At 32.0% G+C, this 21,823-nt stretch overlaps 1 protein-coding gene across 1 annotated transcript in view; it reads right to left on the bottom strand.

Annotated features, from left to right (window-relative positions):
- LOC111612487 (protocadherin Fat 1-like) overlaps window positions 1–21,823 on the bottom strand; it is a gene marked incomplete at its 5' end in the record, with an annotated part of 59,043 nt that overhangs the window by 20,977 nt on the left and 16,243 nt on the right. Inside the window, 4 exons of the mRNA XM_023353709.1 lie at window positions 5,141–5,446; window positions 5,518–6,141; window positions 17,899–18,120; window positions 20,262–20,433. Coding sequence (XP_023209477.1) covers window positions 5,141–5,446; window positions 5,518–6,141; window positions 17,899–18,120; window positions 20,262–20,433 — 1,324 coding nt within the window. The remainder of the gene's footprint in view (window positions 1–5,140; window positions 5,447–5,517; window positions 6,142–17,898; window positions 18,121–20,261; window positions 20,434–21,823) is intronic.

Below are 21,823 nucleotides of genomic sequence, written 5' to 3'. Positions count from 1 at the left end.
AAATACAGTAGAGCATCGATTATCCGACCCCCAATTAACCGTCACTTCGGTTAACCGACCGTTCTAGTCGGCAAATTTCAAATGTCCGCTAGTGATGTGGCACTGCAATATTTGGCTCTGTCTTGGCTACTTTAATATTATTTTTGTTAAATTTTTGCATGTTTTAGTTGGCAACACCGGCTCGACCATTGAAGGGAGGCCAGTATTTAAACGAGACTTAATTTTCTAATTATGAGTGGTTGGTTGTTTTGTGAGCAATAAAATAATTTAAAAATAATTTTTAATGATACAATAGCGACGATTATTATTTTAAAAAAAACTGTTAGGCTTAACATCGATGAAAATTCAACGCAAAGTTGGTTAATAGCAATATACTAATATACTAATTACATGGGATATACTAATATACTATACTAATAATGTAATTTTTTCATTCTTTTCGGTTATCCGATTTTTTCAGTTAATCGACCAACCTGAGTCCCCAATTGAGTTGGATAATCGATGCTCTACTGTATTATACTAAATCAGAGTGCTATTTATTACCTACATTATATGCATATTTTGTTACTTTATTTTTTGGTTACTTTATTATTTTCATTTTTAATTTTTCAACTTTTGTCTATTAAATTTTTCAACCGATTGTCTATCCTTTCTTCCTCTTCTTTTTTTTGTCTAAGTAGTTTTAAGTATTTAACCATAGTTCCTTTTTGTACCACAGTAAATATCTTTTGGTTGATTTTTTTGTCGTGAGATTTATCTCAACGATTCTGTCCAAGTATCTTCAGAAATTTAATGTAAAAGAACTAAAACAAGGAGTGTCGGAATCTATAAAAGAATCCTGTAAAGAAAATAAACGCAGGTAAAGAAAGAACATAGGCATATGTTATATGCTTATCCTTTTGTTGGATTACACTCACTGCATATGTATCCTACACTGTAGACAACCAAAGCTAGTCAATAAAATAAATAAATTTTTGTTGGATGAGATTTACAATTGCTTCATCATATTCCTATTTTATAAAAATATGATCTTTCTGACCATAAAAATGTTTGGAAAACATATTATTGAATACATCATTAAAAAATCTAAAAACAAGTTGTGTAACTTTCCCAGCTTTTATGAAATTTTATTTTAAAAATAACATTCATATTATTAATCAAAATTAATAACTAAAATTGTATGTGATGCCATCTGTTATGAGATTTTGTTATAAAAACTTTATATCTTCTCAATTATCATAAAATAGCAAAAGACTTAATTTTGAGAGTAGTGACAAATATTATAAAACACTGTAAATGCTAGCAACAAGTAAAATCTTCATTAAGTCCTCTGAGCCCTTGTGAAATATGGCACATGATCACTCTCTATCTCTCTATCCCCTTGACCTTTATCACCAAAATTTATTAGCATCAATAATGCCAATCAATTTACCATGCCAAATTTCGTTTCTTATCATCACCCCATCCTGAGATATTAAGCGAAACAGACACCAACACAGACACACATCCATGGAAGATTTTGCCTTTTTTTATTTTTTTTTATTTTTTTGGGTTCAGAGGTTCTCAAAACGTGCAGATTTGTAAAAAAAACTCTCAGTGTGGTAATCAAATGCAACATGATTACCACACTTTCCCTTGTTATGTATACATAACAGCCAGTTAAGTAATATTTAGAATAACTCATTTTTTATATTACTCACTTTTTAAACTCCATACTTTTAACATGAGTTTTGCATATTTGAAGTGAATGAGAGCCTTAAGATAAAAGATAGTTGACTCTGTCAAAAGACTTTAATCTTTTCACACTTCAAAACTTAACAAAGCAAAAAGACTTTTTATTTTAGTACAGGTAACCTCTGTATAACATGGGAGTTACATTCCAAAAATTTGCTGTGTTATGCAAATCCGTGTTATACAAAACAAAGAACTAGTACGAAAAGGAGGGTTAGGTTCCAAAAATTAAAAAACATGCTATTATATTTTCATAATTAAGATAAGAAAATTTTATTGCTTGCTTGTAGTTAAAAAATCTTTATAAATTTCCTTATATAGTGCTAAGCACTTATGAAGAATAAAGCAAGTATGGAATAAGGGAAAAACATCTGGCAACATCAGAAGAAGAAGTGTCGATCTGGTCATCGACACAATTCAATCGTCATTGGCAATTCAGTCATGTAATTTCAGATTAAGAAATTGGAATAAAAATATTAATTTTTAGAAAAGGTTTTAAATTCAAAAGTATCATATATACTATGTTATAGAAATTATCCATACAAAAATGTGTTTAATAGATAGGCAATATTGCAATAATAGTTTTCTAAATTTATCTGATTGTTATCAGATGCAATGGCTTCCTTGAAATCTGATAACAAATTAAGTGGAATCTCATTTTCTATCATTTGCAGTGCACATTTGTATAGTTCTCCACAATTAATTGATAAATCAGGTTCATTTTCCAAAAACAATTCCTTACGTCTAGCAGAAATACATTTTGAATAATCCACCCTATTTAAATCGAAAGGAAACAAACCATGTGTCTCAAACCCATGTTGAATTGTATCCGATTTCAAAGCTTTCTTGTAAGCTTCAAAGTTGGTTTTAGAAATTGATTTTGATGATTGTTGCTTGTGTTTTCTGACACCATTTCTCCACTGACATTTAAGCAGTCAAAAAATTGCAACATTACAAGGCTGGATAACATGAGTTGCAATTTGGCAACAAACAAAAATGGAGAATTCTTTTCTCAACACAAAAATTATACAGTTTTTCATTTATATAGGATTTATGTCAATCAAGAAGCAATAATGCAGTAAACTCAATATTCTTATCTAGAAGCCAGGTGTAGAAGACATTTGCAACATATTCATTAAATGTGGCACTTATCATCTATCCTGAATCACTTCTGCATACAGCAAAGTCATCTGAAACTGAATCTGCAATATGCCTTGGAATTCTCTTGTATGGGAACACTATCATAGGATCCACTCACTGGCCACTTGCAGAAAAATTACACAAAACTGTGATACACTGTTTTTCTTGTCCTGATGCAATGTTATAAAAGTTCTTATATGCTTTAAGTCCCAGAAGTTTGCCAGTTTTTGGACAAAATAACATCTCTGTTTTATCTGTATTGAAGATACAGGAAAGATTTTGCAGAATATCACTTGTATGTTCTTCTCTCGGATAATTATTTAATTCTTGAAACCAATTCATTATCATCTCTTCTGAAACTGATGCTTGAGCTTTGGATATCACTTCTGTATTCTTTGCCACTACATTAGGGTGTCTTTTTAGAAAAAGCTTTAGCATTTTTTCCTGGATGATCAACATTAAATGAGTTCTTTCATTTCATATCTTTCATAACTTTCTGAACTGCATCTTTTACTTCATCAGGATGCATGGAAAAACTCAATTTGGCTTTCCCAATAATCCATTTTTTTAACTTGTCTTCCTCCACTTTACTTAATGTTGCTGCAAGGCCCATTTTTTGCTCCATTGGTACCTTTCCATGTAATTTATTTATTAAAGTTTCTTTTGGAATGTTAAAATTTTTGCTAGCCTTCTTAGCACTCATTTTATTTGAACCTACTGCTTCTACAGCTGCATACAAATCTTCTTCACTATATTGAAAATGTCTATAGGCTTTCTTCTTTTTGTTTTATTTCATCTGCCATTTTGAATTTATCTGAACAAAACTAAATTCAAATATCTTTAATTATTCATCTCAAACCATTTTAATGTGCAGCAATGAATGATCCCACATAACTTTGAACTATAGTCATTTACTGGTATAAGTAATTCTGTGCTCAAAAATGAAAATAATGCACAGAATAACTTTATCACCATTAAATGACCGAAGTGTTCCTTCACTGGAGAAGAATCACCTAAGATCCAGTGAGTGACTATCCCCTATCTACACACCTTTAAAAGTTAGAATTAATTTTTTGTACTAAAACCATACTTTAAATATCTACAAAACTATTTCTTTACTCAATGCTTAGGAAAATCAATAAATAATTATTTTAAAATGCTGCTATATGAATCCTTGCCACAATTCTTACCTTATTACAATACAAGCAAGATTACACCTTACACACACATCTCAAGAAAACTGCCATATTTAAAACACTATCACATGTTTCTGAATGACCAATGAAAGAGGATATTTTAAAATGTAGTTGATTTTCAGTAATTCAGCACTTCTGATAAGTTTTTCTTGTCATGGCACTTATTTTAAACAAATTTCTGGCAATACAGTCATTCACTGTTGATCAACTAATCAACAGTGAATGACTGTATTGTCACAGTTGATCAACTGATGATCAACAATAAGTATCCTACTTATTGTTAATTAATAAAGATCCTTTTTGTGTAATTGTCAATCATTCTTTTCGTTATTGAAGAAATATTTTATATTTATTCTGTATATAACTAATCACCAAACGTATGCCATAAATCAATTGGGCTAGTTTTAAGGCTAATTACTAAATAAATTACGTAATCAATTTGGCACTAGAGGTAGGCGTTAGGCGCCATCTCTTATTAATATTAATAATTATAAATAAATTAATTAATTTAAATAATTTAGAACCGCTGGGAGAAAAAATCGGCCCGGAGCGGGACTCAAACCCACAACTCCTGCTTACCGTGCAGATGCATTGCCAGTTACGCTATCCGGACCTCCAGTCCGATCTCCCCTTCCAGCGTATAACTATGTAACCATCGACGGTTATTACAATGCCGGCTGGGGACACATTCAGTGCCCACGTCCTACTCCTATAAGGCACTCAACCGGCCATCGCAAGCCCCGGCAAGGCGTAATATATATAATCATCGCTAAACCCGATGTAATATAGCTAATCACCAAACATATGCCGTAAATCCATCGGGCTAGTTTTAAGGCTAATTACTAAATAAATTACGTAATTAATTTGGCACTAGAGGTAAGCGTTAGGCGCCATCTCTTATTAATATTAATAATTATAAATAAATTAANAGCATCAATAAATGCTAATTCTATGTTTTTTTTTCTTGTTTCTTACTATTTTAATAACTGAAGTTATTTGTCAATTATATTTAGTTATTTATTTAAAATTATATCTAATTGTAATCAAGTGTGTCAAAATTAACATATAAATACCTGTATCAGGAATAATGTGAAAATATTCTTGTAACAGATCACTTTGAATACGGTAAGTGACTCTTCCATATTCTCCAGTATCTGTATCTCTAGCTGTAACAGTTGTTACATAAGTTCCAATATCTTGATTTTCTTGAAGTGCTACTTCGTAAATTGTTCGTGTGAAATGAGGAGAATATAAATTGGCACTAAAAACACTGATATGTACTCTGGTATAGCTTGAAAATACACCATCAGTTACAGATATATTAAGAAAATAAGAATATTGTTGAGAAAACTGATGACGATTAGATAACGTTATAATACCTAACATAAAAATAAGTTATTAAACCTCACATTTATAATAAATAAACAGATTTTAATAAATATCAGCTTACCTGTTTTATAATTGACAGCAAACACCTGCATTCCATTGCCACTTACAATTGAATATCGTAATAATTCTTGATCAGTCACATCTGGATCTATTGCAGTTACTCTCGTAACAAACTGTCCATGTCTAGCATTTTCACTAATTGTACAGCTGTAAGTTGGATAATGAAATAACGGAGGATTATCATTTATATCTTTAACAATAATCCATATGTGTGCAGTAGAACTTAGATGAGGTGTTCCTTTATCAGTACCAATTACAACAAAATGATGCTGCTCTTCTATTTCATGATCTAAGGGTTGTTTAATAAATACTATTCCTTCATCCTCATCAATATGAAAATTTGAAGAAGCATTGCCTTGAATTTGATATCGAATCTGTTGATTTTCTTTGGAATCTCTGTCAGTTGCTCGAACAACCAATACAGACGTTCCAAAAGGCATTGCCTCTGAAATAGTTGTATTATAAACTGGTTGAGTAAACATTGGAGGATTATCATTTACATCTTCAATATGAATATAAATAGGAATTTCAGCATAAATTCCAGATACAGCATCTGTAGCCCTAAGAGTCAACTGATATTGTTGAGTTGTTTCATAATCCAATTCTTCTGCTGCATACATAATACCTTTAAAAAATTATTTTGTTAGTAATATTTAATAGAAACAAAGCTAGATATATAAAAACAGAAAGTCAGAGATCTATGAAAAAAATTTTGTTGCAATTAAAGAAAGAGATTAATTATAACATTTAATTGTTATATATTGTATTTACTCCAATATAAGATACCATCAAATCTAAGATGAATCTTAGTTTATCCATGCTCACCAACATAATTTTTTAAAATAGACAACTCAAGACTAATTTTTGTAAATAGAATCAGTTTGACTGACATAAATTTGTTCAGTATTTATTACACAATAAAGGTTACTGTGATTTTTATTCAAGTAGTTATGATATTACTGTAACAGACTAACAAGATTGAGCTAAATTGATCTCTTATATATTTACTAAAACAAATACAGTGGAACCTCACTTAACAAGCATAATTTGTTCCAGAGTTTTACTCATAAAGCAAAACACTCGTTAAGCAAAACAATTTTTCTCATATAAATCAATGTAAAATATGATAATGTGTTCCATGCTAAAATAAAATACAGTAGACTCCCTATAACGCGGATTCCTATAACAGAGATTCCTATAATGTGGCAAAAAAATTGCAACAGTATTCGTATAAAGACGCTAAAAGGGACTCGTAAAATGTTGTCACCGACTCGTGTTGCAACAGGATTGGTCGAATCTGGACCAATAGTAGATGAGCAGCCGAACTACTTACACACTACAGAGAGTTTAGGCGAGTAAGTTGAGTTTACTATCGTCTGTACAGTATTATATATAAATTAGATACTGTATATATAATTATATATTAACTTAATTTATTTTAACTTTATCATAATTATATATATATATACACTTTCTGCTGTCCAGCGCCACGCTACGGAGTGTTTAGGCGAGTAAGTTTAGTTTACTATCATCTGTACAGTATGTAAATTAGGTACCGTAAGTCTAATACAGTACTGTAATTTTATACATTTCTTGTGAAAGAAACATTTCTTATTCAACGGCCGTAAAAATTGTTTATATTAATAATGTCTCCAAAGTTCAATGAATTTTTCGCAGAAAAATAACTTATCAGAAATCGCGGCCGCCGTTTGTGCGCTGCTCCGCGACGAAAACAAGCTTAAGCAATGGCGACGTCAAACGGTGCATACTCGGTAAGTAATCCTACAATTTTTTGTTTATAGCATAGTTTATACGGATTATTTCCAAAAAATTAAACATGTTTTGGAAATGTTGAGTCGAATTAGTCTAGAATCGATTAATTTTATGGAAGAAAACCCTTCAAACAACCGTAGTCCGTAAACTTCGCACGTGTTGGTCTGCGATTGGCTCATGTATTTAAGAATTCCTACAATGTGAAATTCGTAAAATGTGGAACGTATCTACACATTATAGGGGGTCTACTGTACTCAAATATTTTATGTATAATGTTTATTCAAAAAAATTACACATTATAGTTAAGGAGCATCAAATCATCATCATCTTTTCTTCTAGCGCAGAATGAACCAACCTGGAATTCGAATTCGATTTGCAGGAAACAAAAAAAAATCAAAATATAATCAAACAAGAATGATACTACACTGGGGTAAAGTATACAGCAAATGTACCAGTGATCCTGTTACTGGTGTGCTTCTCAGAAAAAACAGAGCGTTACGAACATTTTTGAACTTGGAAGTTCTTCTTCAGGTAACTAATGACTGTTAAACGAATGCGATTCAAATTAGTCATTAGTTACCTGAAGAAGAACTTCCAAGTTCAAAAACATTCATAATGCTCTGTTTTTCTGAGAAGCACATCAGTAACAGGCTCACTGGTACGTTTGTTGTTCTAAATACAGACATTTCTAATATTTAATTATAGCCATTACATAGTCCAAGAATTTGGCATATCGTTTGGCATGTTTATTATATAATGGGTTATAGTTGTTGATGTTTATATGTAATATGTCTGAACACAAGTTTGAAAAAATATGTGACACTAAGATGATAGCAGAACAAGTACTAAACACAGACTGATGTAGCATGCGGACAATGTGGGACTTTCCCTCTCCTCGTCACTCATTATGCAAAACATTGCTTGTTAAGCAAGTCATTTTTTTATAATTTGCTTTGATCTTTATGCGAATAACTCATTATGAGAAGTGCTCATTAAGTTCCACTGTACTGGTCTAAAAATGCATTAAAATGACAAAATGGAATTAATGACAAAGAAATATAATGCATGGCTCTAGAGGTTGTTAAATATTATGTATTACATCAAATCTAAAGACACACCCTACTTTCAGAGGTACCAAAACCAGAAAACAATATATCTTACATTCAAGTAAATATATTATATTTACTTAAGATACAAGAATCTCACATTTAAACCCTCCTACTCTGTATTTTGGATCTGTTTTTCTTTTTTATGCATTGCAAAAAGTTTTAAAATTTTGGGCTCAATCTCCCAATAAAAACACAAATGACTTTGCATAGTATATTATGTAATGACAGAGCTAATTTATCCACATTACAAAAACTGCAAAATTACCTAATTCCCCTACTGCATCAAAACAATTATATAAAGATAAATTACATTGGGGCCACAACAAGAAATATTAGAGCACCAGGGTGACATTTGTAACAACAGACATACCACAGAGCTAACTAAAAATGGTAATAGAGCATCTTGTAAGTTAATCAAACTTGAAGGTTGGATGTCACACCGATCTTTTTACTAAAATAATAAAGAAACTTTCACAAAAAGGAATCACAATAAAATGTTATTTTAAACATATTTAACACCTTTTTGTGAAAGTTTCTTTGTTATTTTAGTAATAGAACATAAATTTATACCATCTTAGAATGAAACTGCCCTCTTAGCTCAATATATGGATTGCAAAATCATTTTTATCTGGGAGGTTTTGTTCATCAAAAACTGAAACCCTGTAATAAACCCACATTGGGACTCCCAAGAGTATAAATCACTCTATTCAAATCCATAAACAATTAATTTGCAATAGAGTGCACCACTTCTTGAATTTAATTTATTTGGCTAGAATAAAGCAGCACTAGTAGCTGCATGGCTCTTTCTATGCAGCAACCAATTCAACCTTGTGTTTGAATTCAATAATGATTTCAAGCTCTTCAAATTTCATAATTTTGTTCCAACTAGAATGAGTCAACGTTAAATTTAAAAAATTTATATTAGCATTATAGAATATGTTCTTATAGAATATGTTCATTATAGAATTTGTTCTTCACCTAACAAAGACATTTTTGTAAATATTGAAAGTACTTGAGTCAGCATTTCTTTTTGTTATTAAAGGCAGTTAATGCTGAAAAAACAGTGATTTTAGTAATATTTACTTTTTAAAAAAAACATATTAACACACATATAAAAGAAATTCATAGTTGCAAATGAAGTCAGGCAAGCTATGCAAATGACAGTTGCAAATGTGAACATCCATACATTTTCCTACAAGGTATATTGTATACAAATGCTTTTATGGCTTCTCTCGGAGACCAGCAATTTTTTTCTCAAAAAGTATTTATGCAGTGACAAAAGTGTCAAATGCATGTCATCCAGGTTGAAAAGTTAGAATATAAAAATTTTCAGACTTTTTACGAAATTTTAAATGTAAGAAATGTTTAAAAATATGTAAATGTTTAAACATGTGAAACCCCATGCAAGCAACAAACATATTTAAAAAATTATTTTTGAAACTAAGTCATTTAACTATACCATTCAAATTGTTTTATATAAGTTTAGTATAGTTCCAAATTTTTAAAAATTATTTTTTAAATATGTTTGTTCTATACCTTACACTTCTACACTTCAGAGATACTAAAACCAGAAAACAATATATCTTACATTCAAGTAAATCTAAATATATAAAATTACTTGTCCTGATTGACTGACTGACTGGGTGATTCATCATCGCCCAGAGCAAACGGCTGAACCTAAAGAAGTGAAATTTGGTACACAGTTAGGGTACATCATGAAAACGCACACTAAGAAGGGATTTTTCAAAATTCCCCTGCAGGGGGAGAGGGAGAGGATTAAGGCTTAACCGGAAGAATGGCTTCTACTGTACTATTTTAGATGCAATTTTTTGTTTTCAACTACATTTAGTCTTCATTGAGTACTTAGGTGTATTAAATTGATAACATTTCAGACATTGTTATAAATATTTTTATCTATTTCGATTTTAAAAATGTTCGAACCGTTTTAATTTGTTATTGCATATTGGTTCGATTATAGAACGATTGTAAACTTTCCAAAAAATTGAGCAAATTGAAAATAGTTCGTTTGATTCTCAGCAATTTTCTTCAGCGGTAGGTGTTATATAACAATTACTACAGTTATTGAAATATTGAATGTAAATGGGGTTTGCTTGCAAAACCTCCACGGACGAAGTTGCGGGTAACAGCTAGTATACTATATATCTGATTGAACAGAAAGTTCTCGCACTTTTGGACACATTTCACTTAGCCAAAAAACTTTTATGTACAGAATTGACTTCAATCATCAATATAATCACTGTTATTGTTGACCACTTCCTGCCAACGTTTATGCAAGAAATGGATGCCATCTCAATAAAACTCTGGCAGCTGCGATTTGAAGAAGTTGGTCAGGTTGGCCTCCAAGTCGGCTTCATTGTTGAACTCCTTGCCAGCCAGGTGACGGTCGAGCACAGCAAACAGGTGGTAATCCAAAGGTTCAATGTCAGGGCTAAACAGCAGGTGGGCAAGACCTCCCAGTTCAGGTCCAGTAGTTTCTGGCAGGTCTGCCTAGCCATATGTGGCTGTGAATTGTCATGCAGCAGAATGGTGTTCAGGTGTTCCGGGCAGGTCTCCGCCAGTTTCTGCTGCAGATGTCGAGTTGTTCGCAGTGGAAAGTTGCGTTGATGGTTATATTTTGCGGCAGCAACTCGAACATGATGATTCCTTTAGAATCCCAGAAGACAGAAAGTATGATCTTCTTGGTTTAGGGATCTCCACTTTTGAAGCATTTGTACCAATCGTATGCAATTCTTCTGGTGATAGTGTCCGGGCCTAATGCAGCATTAATGTCAATGATAGAATTGGCTGCTTTTTTTTGGAACAATAGTCATAAACGAGGAGCAGGCAAACTTGCTCTTTGGTTAGTGGATGTTAGTTGGTCATGGTAAAGTAGAGTTAGAGGACTGGATTTGGTATTTTCTTAAAGCACATACCCCAACCTGTTTATATACTACCATGGAACATTCTAGAATATTCTAGAAAGTTCCAAAAAGTGCGAGAACTTTCTTTTCAATCAGATAAAATATAAAATATATTAAAAAACAAACAATTTTTTTTGAATTTGAATAGAACAGAGTTCAATAACCACTGTGATCTGAATATTAGAACAAATTATATTATATATATATATATATATCCTTATAACAAATAGGGTTGGCATCAAGAAGGGCATCCAGCCATAAAACCTATGCCAAAATTACATGGAATGTCTGCTAGACTACAAATAAGTTATAACTGTGTTAGGACATCCCTCCGAAGCAATGCACAGTCATGTCGCCCAAAAACTACATCAAATGAGCTAGGATGCATTCAGATGAAGAAGTTAGTCCAGAAAGAGAAGAGGAAAAAGACAAGTATAAGAATAGGTACTTTAAACATTGGAGCATTGAATGGGAAGAGTAGAGAGTTGGTTGATCTTATGCAAAGAAGGAGAGTGAACATTTTGTGCCTGCAAGAGACAAAATGGAAAGGAAATAAAGCTAAAGAACTTGGTGAAGGGTACAAGCTGTTTGTGAGTGGAACGAATAAGGGAGGAAGGAATGGTGTTGGTATCATAATTGATAAAGTTCTAAAAAACAGAGTCTGTGAGGTTAAACGAAGGTGTGATAGAATTATGAGTGTTAAGTTGGACATTGGTGGAACTTTCATTACGATTGTGTGTATGTGTGTATGCTTCTCAGCCAGGTAGTGGAGAAGAAGAAAAGACAAACTTTTGGATAGATCTTGACAAAGTTATAATGTGTGTTCATACATAAAAAACTTTGTTTGTTTAATGTGTGTTCCTATGAAAGAAAGATTAATCTATGAGGATGATGTAAATGGTCATGTTGGGAAGAGGAAGAATGTGGAAAAGAAGAGTTCTTGGGCGATGGAGTGCGGGAGAAAGGAATGGAGAGGGAGAAAGACGAGTTGATCATGCTGTGGCTCTTGCGCCAGTTAACACCTACTTTGAGAAGAAAGCGAACCAACTGGTTACATACATGAGTGGAGGTAGATCAGATTGATTTTTTTTCTTGTGCTGCAGAAGACATCTAAGAGAAGTGAGAATCAGTAAGGTGTTAAATGGAGAAAGTGTTGCTGCACAACATAGAGTTCTCCTGGTAGATTGTGATTTTCTTATGGGCCATTGTAAGAATTGTGTTAGCCAGATTTAACAAAGGATCAAGTGGTAGAGATTGAAAGAGGAGGAATTAAGGAAAGAGTTTATGGTAAAAGTGTTTAAAAAAATCCAGTTCCCGGATGATGTGCAAACATGGTGGTTGCTGAATAGTAATTGCATTTTGAAAGTTGGAGAAGAGGTTTTGCGTAAAACTTCAGGGAAGAGATCACCAGAAGAAAAGGAACTTTGGTGGTGAAATGCTGAGATACAATCCACAGCTAAACAAAAGAAAGAGGCAAAGAAAAGGTGGTATTTGATGAGAAGGCCTTAAGATAAAGAAATTTATCATTTGGCAAATAAAATGACTAAAAAGGCTTTAGAAGAGGCTTATAAAGTTTTCAAAAGGAAAAGTGATGACCTCTTCTTTTGAAAACTTTATAAGCCTCTTCTAAAGCCTTTTTAGCCATTTTATTTGCCAAATGAAAGGCACTTGAAAGGGAATTGATGAGAAGCGCCAAAGGAAGAGATAAGGCATCAACAGATTTTACCTCTATTAAACTGATTAAAGATGATAAAGGATTTACAAGGTTAAGAAGGTATTACAAGATTAAGTATTATTAAGTACTATTTAAAGGTATTACAAGATTAAGAAAGGGTCAAGGAAAGATGGAAAGTATGTTTTAGGAATTTATTGAATAAAGACTTTATACAAGAATAGAGAGGCAAATAACTTTATACAAGAATAGAGAGGCAAATAAAGAAGTGGTGCAAGATATTAGCAGAGAAGTGAAAAGTGTGCTTAAGAAAATGAAAATGGGGGAAAAAAAATAGGCACTGATCAGATTCCAATTGAGAATTGGAGAAATTTGGGTAAGAAGAAAATTGATATCCTCTGGGACCTTATGAAGAAACTATGGCAGCAGGAAAAGATCCCAGATGAATGGAAAAAGAGTATTCTTGTGCCAATCTTTAAAGGTAAAGGGGATGTATAGAATTGCGGAAATTACAGAGGTATAAAGATATTGTCCCACACTATGAAGATTTGAGAGAAAATTGTAGAAAGAAGGATTAGGCAGTAATCGGAGTTTGGAGAGGAACAGTTTGGCTTTTTGCTGGGAAGGAGAACAACTGATGCTATCTTTTCTCTCAAACAGCTGATGGAAAGGCACAGGAAAATGAAGGAAGATTTGCACATGGTGTTCATAGATCTAGAAAAGGCATATGATAGGGTACCAAGGCAAGATATATGGAAATGTTTGAGGGAAAAGAATGTTCCAGAAAAATATGTTAGGCTCGTCAAGGAAATGTACAAGGGAGCAGACACCCAAGTTAAGAGTAGTGTGGGAACTACAAAAGGTTTCTTCATTAATGTTGGTTTGCATCAGGGATAGGACCTTAGCCCTTATTTGTTTGACCTGATAATGGACGTGTTGATGTATAACATGAAGTATGAGGCTCCCTGGAGTATGCTGTTTGTGGATGATATTGTGCTGTGCAAACTTTCCCAAACCAAGGCTGATAAGAAACTGGAAGATTCGAGGAAAGTTTTGGAAGAAAGGGGCATGAAAATTAGCAGAACTAAAACAGCTTACATGACTCTGAATGGTAGAGATGAGTGTAATATTAAAATTAAAAATGTGCTGCTCCCTTTTGTTCCGAGTTTTAAATATCTTGGAACATTTGTTGATATGGGAGAAGGATTAAACTTGGAGGTGCAGCATAGAATTCAATGTGGATAGATGAACTGGAGGAAGCTGAGCAGTGTGTTATGCGACAAGAAAGTTAGCTGCAATCTGAAAGGAAAATCGTATAAATCAGTTGTTAGACCTGCAATATTATATAAAGCTCAGACATCAGCAATAACAAGAGTTCAAGAAAGAAAGATGGAGGTGGCGCAGATGAGAATGTTGAGATAAATGCGTGGAGTGTCAAGGAAGGATAGAATAAGGAATGATTTTATTAGAGGTTCTGTTAAGGTGGGCTCCCCTTGAGCAAAAAAATAAACGAATGTAGGTTGAGGTGGTTTGGCCATGTAGAGCAAAGAAGTGACAATTATGTTGGAAAGAAAATCGAAAAAACTAGTAGTAAAAGAAAGGAGAAAAAGAGGAAGACCAAAGATGCATTGAAAAATAAGGTGGAAGAAAACTTGAACCAGACGGGGCTTAAGATAGAAGAGGCCTGATAAGGAAAAATGGAAAAAGCGTATTAGAGAAGGAAATGACGACCCAATATAAAGATGGGAAAAAATGAAGATAAAGAAGAAAAAACAGAAGTTTGTTCTACACCTTCTATTTTCAAATTTTATTTGTTAAAAACCTGAAGCAAACTGTGGGTACAATTCAAAATGTTCATTTTCATTAAAATTTGTGTTACTGGAGTTTAAACATTCTTGATTGTGTGTGATTCATTCCAGTAATTCGGTAGAAAGATTATTTAATATAAAATTATAATTANGAATTAAAAAAAAAACATATGAAAAAATATAATAATAATAATAATAGCTCTCCCATGGTCACCACCTTGTCATGGTGGGAGAGCCCAGTACTTTTACTAAACCATAGAGCAATACAGGCTGGAGCACACGCACCTGGTAGGGACACCCATACTAGTAAGGTCTGTTTTGTTTTGGTTGCTATGCCTTGACTCTGGTCCGGCATAGTATGCAGCCACCGATGTAAACTGAGTATAACCCCTACACCCAACATAATAATAATAATAATAGCTCTCCCATGGTCACCACCTGGTCATGTTGGGAAAGCCTAGTAATTTTACTAATCCATAGGGCAATGCAGGCTAGAGCACAAGCTCCTGGTAGGGATACCCATGCCAGTAAAGTCTATGGGGAGAAATGAGAGTGATAAGAGTGATAAGAGTGATCACACCCATATTCTGTGAAGATATTTATCATAGTAGTAACCAGATCTAAGTATGATACCAGCTTGGACGTCTCCTGGGTTAACAAGGTCCGCGTTCGTGGGTTACGCAGAGGCTCACATTTGAAAAATATAACACAGTCTCCCTTGGTTACTGGTGGCGAAAGCAGTGCCAGCCCAATCTGTTGAGGGCATGGCTACTGCAATGCCCTCAACAGATGTGAGGAATCAACCTAACCTTGGTGTTTCTGTGGCAATGCATCCATAAACCACAAAGGCTGGAAAACCATACCAATGGATGAAATGGACAATAGAAATGAAAGAGTTTATCATCCGTACTTACTATACTATCACAAAACTCAAAACAATCATGACAGCATAGAGAAAATAACTACACCATATGTCGTACTAACCTTGTATAGCTTTGGAGTACTACTTAAAAAACATAACACAAATGTTTTCAACCCACTTCTAAGGTCTTCCTCAGGTGTTTTACAAGCTTTTCTGGTGAGATTCTGATTTTTAATCATTCAGGTCACTAATGCTTCTATCTTCGGAATTTACTTTTTAAAATTTCAAAATTCGAATCCCCAAAACATGTGCACCTGCACCAGTTGTTATAGCATTGCATCATAAATAGCCTGCCATGCTCTTGATAGTTGTTCTTTAAAATTGATTGACAGGCCTTTGCAGTCTGCTTTAGAAATTTCTAACGCCTCCAGATTTCATGGTTTATATGTCAGGTTTGTCGAATCATTGTCACTTGTTGTAGGTTAGGGATAATGCCATTTTTGTTGGAATATATCGTTAAGGCGATATTGTTCCTTTTTTTCGATGTCCATTTTGTACTCACAAACGCGTTGTCTAAGCGACCTTTTTGTACATCCAACATATATGAGGTCCCTGTCGAATCTTTTATTCTTTAACAGGATTTTATATACTCCCAGTGTTCTTTCGATTTCAGCCCAATCTTTCTCGTTTCTCAACATGGTGAATCTATCCGGCTTATGTCTGTAGGCTATTTTTGCATTAGTGTAAGCTCCAATTTCTTTATATAGGGACTGCATAGGGCGCTCATATGTTATAGCTGTAAGGTAGGGAGATGTATGCTGTCATGGATCTTTTCCTGGGATCTCATTCAATTGGTCTTTGAGCTGGTTTCGTTGGTCATTGGCCATTCTACATATTAGGCCTTTATTGTAGCCGTGACATTCAGCAATTTCTGCTATTTTCCTTATTTCCTTCCATTGGTCTTGTTCTTTGCTACAGTGTGTGTAGGGTCTTCCGATAAGTGCTCTAAAAGCTGCCATTTTGTAGTTGTATGGGTCGTTTGAGTCAGCCAGGATGTATATCAGGATGGCATTTGGTTTTTGGTATATCTTTGTGTCATATCCACTACCATTGAATGCTATATTAAAGTACAAAAAATGAGCCTCCTTATTGCTTATTTGTTATAATTCAATTGTAAGGCCACATGGGTTGCAATTCATGCATCTTATAAATTCTTTGATCAGATGCATCATTTGGAAGACAAAGCCAATCATCAAAATATGTTGTTCTAAAGTTATTTAAAATAAGAAGTCTATAAAATACAATGTGTCAAAACTGAAGATGGCTAAAAAATAGCCAAAACTGTTTTTTCAATAAGATTACAAACTTGTCTCTTAAAAAGTGGTTGTTGAAATTATTAATTTTCATATATATCAAATTTGATAAAATATTATAGAATCCTGACCTAAACATGTTAAGTATTTGTGTACAATCAACCTCCCTATAACACATGTTCCTATAATTCAGATTCCTATATCACAGAGAAAAAATTGTGACAGTATTCGTACAAACATGCTAAAAAAACTCCTATAATTCGGTAAAACATCATCACTGACTAGTGTCATGACAGGATTGGCCGAATCTAGACAATAGCGGATATTGCACAAACCATTGAGTTTAAAAAAGCAGCGGACCTACTAAAAACCATTTATTATTTAATGTCCATAAAAATTATATTTATATTAATGATGTCTCCAAAGTTCAGCGAATTTTTTGCAAAAAAATAATTTATCAGGAAGCATGCGAGCGCCATTTGATGACAATCTGCACAACAAAAACAAGCTTAAGCAACAGCGTAGTCGAACGGTGCATGCTTGGTAAGTAATCCTACAATTTTTGTTTATAGCATAATTTATATGGATTATTCCCAAAAAATTATACGTATTTTGGAAATGTCGAGTCAAATTAGTCTAGAATCGATTAATTTTATGGAAGAAACCTTTCAAACAGCTATAGTCCGTAAACTGCATATGTGCCAGGCTGTGATTGGCTGGACTCATAGAAAATGGATTCATAAAAACCAGAACGTATCTATCGTGTTCTAGGGGGTCGACTGTATATCATTATATGCATTTATTTATAACATTTTTAGTGTTTGCATATTGTGTTATATTTAAATATTTTAATTTACTTCACAATTAACTAGAAATATAATACAATCATGAAAAATATTATTAATGAAAACAAAATTATAATACCTGCATTAAAATCTAATTGAAAATCTTCAATGTTGCTGCCATCTACTAAACTATAAATAAGCTGTCTTCCTTCAGGATTGCTTGCAGAAATTGTAAAAATAGGCACTTTAGTAGATATATCTTCCTTTACACTTACATTATAAAAGTGTTTATTGAAAATAGGCATTGCACGATTAATAACTTTAACTGGTACAACAACATAATTACTAAGTGGAGGGTTACCTATTAAATATAAAAGAATATTAAATCGTCATTTCAGAAAATTAATTAATAATAAATTAATATAAATTGTTATCATTATCTTAATAAGAATCAAGTAAATTTAATTAAGATGAAAACAAATGTTATGTAATGGTTAGATAATGGAATGAAAATATGCCCAAAAATAGATATTAGCAAATGATTAATGACTGTCCAATATCAGACCAGATTTTTCATAAATTTTAAGGTGACACATAAAAATGTGATTTTTGAATTTTTCAAAATACCAGTTTCTTTGTATAATATTGTTAAGTAATAACTATGCCATTACTGCAAAAATGAAAAATACAAGATGATGTATATTAGAAAAATTTCTGGCACAAAATTCAAATAAAAATAACTTTTTAATTTTCAAAAAATAATTTCACTGATTTAGAATAGGATGACAATTTCAAAATTTTTTCAGAAATTTTATGTTATCCTATATTATACTGCAAAATATTGCTGACTTTGTTTGCCAAATACAATATAGTTAAAAAAAGAAAATCTGAAAACAATCAATAAGAATACCCTTGAATGACAAGTTAAAGTTAAAAAATTACAAAAACAATTTTCCTGAGTTATCTAATACAGTACATTATGATATAAATATTAAAAAATGTATTAGAATTTTTTATTGAACTAAATTTATTTTTTAATTTTTTGACACAAAATTTAAATTTGAAAATGATTAAAAAAAATAGTATTTTAAATTATTTAAATTAACTAAAGTAAAGAAGTAACTTCTGAAATTTTTAGGTACCCAAGTTTACATCATACTACTATATGTTAAAAAAGTAACTTTATTTTTTTAGTATAATGTGGTTAAAAAAGTCACTCTTAAAAGTCAATGAAAGAGAATTTTAATTGGCCATTTCAAAATTACAAAAAAATATATTTTATCTGAATTATCTGGCATGTTATCATATAAATATAATACTTAAGTAATATATTTTTACACTGATATACTCACATTACAATTAGGCAAAGGAAAACACTATCCTAAAAACAAAGGTAAAAATATTCATTCCTAGAACCATATTGACTAGACATTATCATGTAATTACAATATGTTCATACTTTTAACAATGTTGTCATTAAAATTAAGCCTGGACACATACATAAAAGCACTGACTTTCTTACAGACTGTTAAACACTTCTTGTATTCACACCTCTTTTTCTTTTCCAAGATTTTCTGCCATGACACTCTCCTTACTTTTATATACTCTCTCATGGAGATATAATATGCTTACAGAATAATTTATCTCAAGATCCTACATTCAGCCATCCTGCAAAGACATTTGCCCGGAATGTTTTATTCAAGTGAATTCAATGAAGAATCCTTGTCAAGATTCATATAATGCCTATCTGTTTAGTTGCTATCATAGTCCAGCCAATGCTTAATAGAATCTGCTGTGATGGACATTTGAGCTGAGCCCTCAAGCTCTCCTATACATACACACAGTAGTCATTACAAAGAGCCTGCAATATCTTAGAGGGTTCTGCTGAGTAAGTTTCAGGTCCAGTCAGCATTGCATTCACATTATGGCCACCAAACTGCCTTCATAATATCTCTTGGGTTCTTTCCATTTTCAATCCTATTGCTTTTCATTACATTGTTGTACAGTGCCTTCCAAATGGTATCACACACTGTTCCCTCAGAATGACTTATTCCTCCCCTTGTCAGAGTTGTGAGATTTCTGGATAAGGCCTAGATTAAAGGCAAAATGCATTTGGAAAATGTTTTAAAGATTTAAATAAATTTACTTATTGTGAATTTTTAAAAGTCTTAGTGTTTTTTCCTCAAAGTTGGTAATGATTGAGTGGTTTAACTTGAAAAAAGAATTTTTTTTTTTTACTATTTTTCTTCTATACCTTTTTCTAGACAAAGCAACCAACTCCATTGTAAATTTTTATAATACCAATACATTTAATTGGTATTAATACATGATAAAGTATATATCGTTCCCAAATTCCAAGAATATATTGAAACTAATAAATTCTTACTTTACTAGAAAAATTGTTTCAAATAATGAATCTATATTCATTATTTGAAACCAATCTTTAATCATTTGTACAATCTTATTTCATTAGTAGTAAATAGTTATAAATGTGTTTATTACCTCCATCCACAGCAGAAATAATTAGTTCATACTCTTTCTGTTGTCCATCTAAAGACGCATGCAAAAATATTTCTCCAGTATCACTATCCAACCGGAAGAGATTATAATCTCCTTGAAGCAATTCATAATGAACTTTACCATTTGCATTCAAATCCAAATCAATAGCTTTTACCTGAAAGTATAAAAATAAAAAGACTTTTTAATATATGATAAAATATAAACTAATTTATACATATAAATATTTCAAATGAAATATACTTATATTTCCCAAAATTTAAAATAAATAATTACTCTTTCAGATTCATGGTTTACAATCTTATTGTCTACCAATTAAGTTTTAATCAATCAAAACCAATAACATTTCATTCATATTCATAGTTATGTCAAGCATAATCGTCTTTCATATTAAAATCTGCAATTTTGTTTTCTCTTTGTCAATATAATATACAATGTTTTCAAATATTTTTTTAAAAATCCCAAATATCATTAGTAGGTTAGTTGAAAATTGCATAAATATTAGTGTCAAAAACTGATACAGTATATTAATCTAGATATGATTTGTCATATCTTAAAATTATTTTTGTATGCTATATTTACATTAGGTTATTTATATTTTATTTATTTTTGATTACTTTATATTTTATTTTATTCTATTTGATTATATATTATAATTTTTTAGGCTTTGTTTTTATAATCATAACCTTATCTATTCATACTTGGTATATATTATATACACAAGGAGAAAAACTCAACATATTAAGGAATATTTTATTTTTCCTGTAGCGCTTTCAACACTGCTATGAACATTGTCTTCAGGCACAAATATGAATCAAATGTCTTTTCCGAACAAATTTTAAATTACAAACAGGAATGGCATTAACCGAATAGAATATAAAAAACTTTTAGAACAAAAATTTTTTTAAACTTATTTTTAAAAATTGCATAACATTGATGCACATGAGCTTAAATATGCAAAGAAGATGGAAGGTGTAGGGATGGTGGAGAAACATGGTCAATTAGAATTATTTAATCTATACTAATATTATAAAGAGGTAATGTTTGTATGTATGTAAGTTTGTATGCAGCAGGTAATCTCCGAAACTACTCATCCGATTTCAAAAGTTCTTTCACCAATATTTAGAATGGAACTTCAGGGTGGACATAGGCTGTATATTATTCTGTTAAACATTCATATAAATTAAATTAAAAGATATAATCTAGGTTAAGGCTTTTATGTCCAACAGATGGCACTATGAGTATAACGCCCTAAGTTTGCTTTTCTGTGAGGCATTATGCTTTTCTGTGAAAATGAACTAAAGCAGATCATCTTCTATCTATTTATATAAATAAAAATGTAATGTTCATTTGTTCCTACCAATTCCTTTGAAATTTTGACAACGCTGCATTTGAATACGCACGTGTTTTTATATAATATACATGTCGAAATTCATCCCCACTGAAGGGAGATGGTTAGGTTTAAGGCTTACGGTAAAGAACTCTGCTTCTATTTATACTATTTTAGATGCAGGTTTTTGCGTTTTTGATTGCGTTTTAATAGGGTA

The sequence above is a fragment of the Centruroides sculpturatus genome, unplaced genomic scaffold, assembly GCF_000671375.1.
Source record: "Centruroides sculpturatus isolate CEXI.00-Female unplaced genomic scaffold, Cexi_2.0 scaffold1703, whole genome shotgun sequence".
NCBI lineage: Eukaryota > Metazoa > Arthropoda > Arachnida > Scorpiones > Buthidae > Centruroides > Centruroides sculpturatus.
Note: the sequence above shows the minus strand (reverse complement) of the source record. Positions and strands in the feature narration are given on the sequence as shown.